General features: G+C 44.7%; 1 protein-coding gene across 1 annotated transcript in view; it reads right to left on the reverse strand.

Moving 5' to 3' along the window:
• The window catches only part of LOC112155636 (cytochrome P450 26B1), a 36,278-nt gene extending 31,568 nt beyond the window's left edge, over window positions 1-4,710 (reverse strand). Inside the window, exon 1 of the mRNA XM_024287367.2 lies at window positions 3,631-4,710. Coding sequence (XP_024143135.1) covers window positions 3,631-3,834 — 204 coding nt within the window. The 5' untranslated portion in view covers window positions 3,835-4,710. The remainder of the gene's footprint in view (window positions 1-3,630) is intronic.
• Window positions 4,711-5,203: the final 493 nt, after the last annotated feature.

Raw genomic sequence — 5,203 nt, forward strand, 5'->3', positions numbered from 1 at the left:
TGTAAGTTACACTCATTAGTACAATCTTTATTTTGTATTTATTTAGTCGAGTAATCAAAGCCAGACTCTGTAATATTAGGAGTTAAAGTTGGTTAAGATTTGTATCATGAAGCAAATATTAAAAATTCTTAACATGTCTTCAAAGTAAAAGTCAGATTTTTAATATAAATACGCATTTTAGCCAAATTTGATGCACTGAAATGTGTGTTATGTGTCATGTCTTACTTAAAACTGTTTCTACTTTTCTTCACTTCTTATTAGCGAATACTCTGTTAATACAAATGACTTGTAGGGCACTTCACCATCACATTAAATTTGGAAAGAAACATCCACATTTCAACAACTACTCTTTCTTTTATGAAAGGAATGGATATAAATGATTTTCCATGTGTACGCGTTGGTGTAAAAGCTAAGCGTAGGTATGCAGTTCTTCGCCCTGGTGTGTCTGTGCGTGTCGCTGCTCGGTAGCTCTCCCACTTGGCACCGTCCCGTCAGAGAGTTCAGGCTCTTAACCAGAGCAGACAGCTCTTTGGCAGAACAGTCATAACACTTTTTCTAACCACAGATCGCTTTCAAATGGATCCGTCACAGAAATGTGCACTGCTGTGTGAGCGTGCATGCTGAGGTTCAAATATACTGGATGTGTATATTCTACACACACATTAAGACATTCAGTGTTTGGATTGGAAATATATAAACAAACACAATGATAATTTGTCATAGTACATTCCAGTGTTGTATTTTCCGGCTTAGCTAACTATTTTGACTTTTGGTCATTGCTCTGAGTGTTTTTAGGTAAAAAATTGTAAAATAAAAACATAGTTAACCCTTGAACACCGGAGTTTTAGCTCCAGTTTTGACATTCGTTAACTTACCGTAAATTGTAAAACATTTATGCAATTAACGAAATTTCAACATATTCTGAACCAGAGAAGAGCAACTTTACACTGAGATTGAACATTTTATGGTTGTAAAGTGTTCAGTTAACTATTGTAACTCAGCTGAATCTGTCTAAACTGTTGTATAACACTGCAAAGCTACTTTAGCTATAACTTTAGCTACAACAAATTCTGATGTGGAGAAAAGCAGTTTTGCGTCGTTATGCAAAACCATGTTACGTTAATTGCATAAACCATCAAAAAGTAGTAATAGTTCAGAGTGTGTGTTGCCGGCAACAGCTCCGGCATTAAAGGTTTAAGGAAAGTCTGTTCAAAAGACAAAAAAAAACCTTTGCGATACTCGAACGTCAGAACCTGCAACTTGTCTCTGCTGCCCCCATGTGGCAAAGAATTCAACATATTGCTATTATTTAACACGTTTTCAGATCCCTTTTCTCCAAAAGAAACTAAAGCAACAAATTGAGCAGCTGGAGCTGCTGTTGGCCCCTCCCACATCCCCATGCATCAACAGCAAATGTCAAAAAGACTCAAAGGTGTTTCTTTGCTATAGATCTTCAAACTGGAGCGTACAGAACCATATCACAGCTAGTAAATCCCAATGAAAGCACGCATTACGTTGAGATTGACATATTCTTAAACATTCACAAAACCACAAACAATTCAGGAGCATTTAGCAGCAGGGTTAGCTAAAAGTGAGCCACTTTTAGCCAACTAGTGGAAATTTCTTCCTTTTTTACTACATCATAACAGCATTTAAAAATGTCAAAGGTTTTAGAGTGAAAAACCTAGAAAAACAAAGCACTGTCCTGCTAGAATCTTCCAAACGGACAAATTGAATTCTTTATCATTGACTGTATATGAGAAAGGAAGTGAGTGACCCCACCTCCTTTGTGTTCCAAACATATTCTTAATAATCCAAATTTCACAAACATTTTTTTCTGTACGGTAAGGTATTCAAGTTTAAAAAAAAAAACATTTGATCGAGAGATTTTTTCAAGTACTAGGGTTGTGAACTTCTAAGAAGCTCGCTCATGATTGGTGTAAGCAGTTACCTTAGAAACTATGACTCAGACCGACCAATCACTGCTTACTGACAACGTCTGGTTCCAACATGGCCGTAATATGAAAAAAGACAACTAAATTGACTACACTGGAAACAACACATTTTCTATGGATGACATCACCCTCACTCAGTCCAGTTCTCATGTACAGTCAGTGATCCTTCTTCAATACTCAAACTGCTCTACAACTCTTGTGTCTGAATTCTTTCACTATATTCACCAGTGCCTTCGATATTTCACACAAGTCTCTCCGAAAGACCACTATGCTTCAAACCTCACTAGGATTGGTGAATATAGACCACAATGCATTGGATTTAAACAATTCCAGTGAAAAAAGGTGTAATTCTTTTAGTAAACCATCCATGTTTTTACCATCAGAACAAATGCATTCATAAATAGTCTGCTCATATTTTATAGATTTTTACTTCCTGAAAAAAAAGTAGTAAGCATGGTCTCCAAACTGCAAGTTATTTAGTAGTTTGGGAGTGGGAAGGGAATTGATTATGTACTCAAATTGTCTCTCTGGGGCCTCCAGTGGTGGAATAGAGACACAGCAGGAGAAAAACTAAAACCTGAATGATGATTTACTTTATTTACAAAGACAAAAATATAGATTTTTGAAGAAATAAAATGTTTGATTTTTATTTTTTTTTGTCCAATTTGGACACAAATCAGAATTTTCCTCTAATTTTTTAGCTTTTTAAATACATTATCACCATGATGATCATTCTCATGCTCATCAAGATTCTGATTTGTCAAACAATAAAGATGAAGGCCCCATTAAAGCTGCATACGTCCTCATATTCCATTGTATTCATGAAGTTTGACGACCTGAACTCTGAGAAACCAGATCCAGCAGCCAGAGCTCCGCTGGCTCTGCAGCCCTCTGGATCCTCTCGGTTTCTGTGAGTTCAGCCGCGCGCGCGCAGCCTCTGTCTGTCTGACAGACTGACACCCCCCACACCACCTCCACATCCACATCCACCACCTCTCCCCTCACCATCAGCTTGGCCGCGGCTCTCGGTTGCATTCCGGGAACGCGTCTCGCGCGCTGTCGGATGTTGGAGCACCGCGAGCTCAAGGAGTCCCGCGCGCCAACGCAGCTGAGATTTCCCGCGAACTGTGTTTTTTTAGTTTAACAAATAAGATGCGGATTTTTTTTTAGCTTTCATGAAATGAATGAAAGTGTTTGTGGCGTGCGCACGCGCGCTCCGAAGCTCTTTTTTTGAACAGTCAGTCTGTCAACTCACCGGCGCTGGAATCGGAGTCGCTTAGTGATTTCTGGAGCGTGCCGCGCGCCGGGACGCGTGCCAAACGCAGCCGGGACGCGCAGGAGCCGCGCTGTCATCCTCCCGAACCAAACCGATCAGAACTTTGCTCCAGGTGTCCGGCTGTTGCGCGCAACTCCAGCTGCGCGCAGCAGCCGGACACCAGCACCAGTTGGAACCGGCGCGCCGCGGTGACGCGCTGCGCTCCGCGGGAGCAGATCCCGGACGGCCGGAGCGCCTGGATGACCTTCATCAGTGCGCGTCTCCGCGCAAGAGGAGAGGATCACCCAACATCTTTAAAACGAACTGACGGAATGGAGCCAATGGAGTCATTTTTTTTTTAAATCAGATTTTTTTGGATGATGGATAAAAAATCACAGACCCGCTCCCCCCTCCTCTTACCTGCAGGAGCCAGTGGCAGGTCTCCCCGATGAAGGGGAAGCCCATGGAGCCTTTGGGCATGGGCAGCTTGCAGTTTTTGTCTCGCGTGGCGGTCCAGCGGAGCTGCCACAGCTGCTGGGACACCACCAGCAGCAGCGCCATGGACACCAGGCAGGCGGCCAGGGTGGCCAGAGCGGACACCAGGTCGAAGCTGTCGAACAGCATGATGGAGCAGAAGAATCTGGAGAAAGATGCGCTCAAAACTTTTGGAGTTTCTTTGCTTTTTTGTGGCTGATGTCAGGTTTTTGCGCGCGCGCTCTGGAGATGCTCTGAGAATGAATGAAGTGTGCGCACTGGGACTTCTTCCACTAAAAATTTGAGTTGTAAAACAATAAAAAATGTGTTTCAATGCCTCAAAAGTGGGAATAAAAGTCTGAGATGCTGCAGGTGGAAAAATAAACCTGCTTCAAAAAGTTTTAATGTCTTAAATGACTGGAATCACTTTTGACTGAGGAGCGTCCTGGTGTTTGAAATGTCATTTTCAGTCATGGATTCTATAAAGTTTTTTTTTTTTTCTTTTTCACTGAAGCAAAAGTCTGCAGTTGGACTAAGACGCCGGGAGACACGTGGAAAAAGTGAAGCGGAGCTGAACTTTTTTTTTTCAAAGTTCTGCAAAGATGGAAAATCTTGGCTTAAGAGGGAATAAAATCTTCCAGTAGTGGCGTCTCTGTGAACTCCCCCAAAAAAGTTTAAAAAAAACCGAAAAGAAAGTCAAAAATCTTCTGCAGAAGTTTGGATCTCTGTGGAGCTCCGAGGAGTTCACAGCCTGTGGAGATCCGTCAACTTCCAGGGATGAGAAGGTGCGCAGGAGATGCTCCGTCCTCCTTCTGCTTCTCTCACTTTCTGTCGTCTCCTCTCCTCTCTGTGTACCTTTCTGTCTCTGCGCGCTCCTCGCTCCCTCCCTCTCGGTGCCTACAAGTCACCCTCAGTGCGTGCGTGCGTGTGCGTAAAAGAATGTGTGTGCGTGGAGCCGGAGGCACCAATGAGTGTTTGTATAGCGCAGAGGCAACTGGAAGGCGAATAGGCGGCCAAGGGCTCCCGTCGCGCCCCTCCAACCCCACCCCACCTCACTGCAGCTACGGCCAAGGAGGCAGCGAGACCCCCCCCCCTCCATCTGCCCCACCTCCTGGAGCACCCCCCTCCTCCTCCCCATCGGGAGGGGGTGGTGTAAAGTGAGCGGCAAGCGGCGCAAGAGGAGAGGAGGCTTGGAGCGTGCTGAGGCTGGCGCGGCGCCAGGCGGAGAGGAGCGGCCGCCTGCAGAACTCCGCGCGCGCGCTGCAGCCGCAGCCGCTCACCTGCGCTCTCTCCATGCGCGGATGCAGCCTGTGTGTGTGGGATCACAGAGCTGCGGGTCAAACGTGTCTGCAGAGGTCACCTTTTTGGGAAACCCGGTGCGCCTTTACGCACGGAGTTTACGGTCGTTTCCGGTGCGTTTGGGGGGTGTTGTTGACTGCGTCACGTGACTTTTATCATTTTGAGTAAAATACAGTTCGACAACAGATACTTGAAATCAGTGGAAGTGTTGGAGCCTCGC

The sequence above is a fragment of the Oryzias melastigma genome, linkage group LG18 (genome assembly GCF_002922805.2).
Source record: "Oryzias melastigma strain HK-1 linkage group LG18, ASM292280v2, whole genome shotgun sequence".
Taxonomy (NCBI): Eukaryota; Metazoa; Chordata; class Actinopteri; order Beloniformes; family Adrianichthyidae; genus Oryzias; species Oryzias melastigma.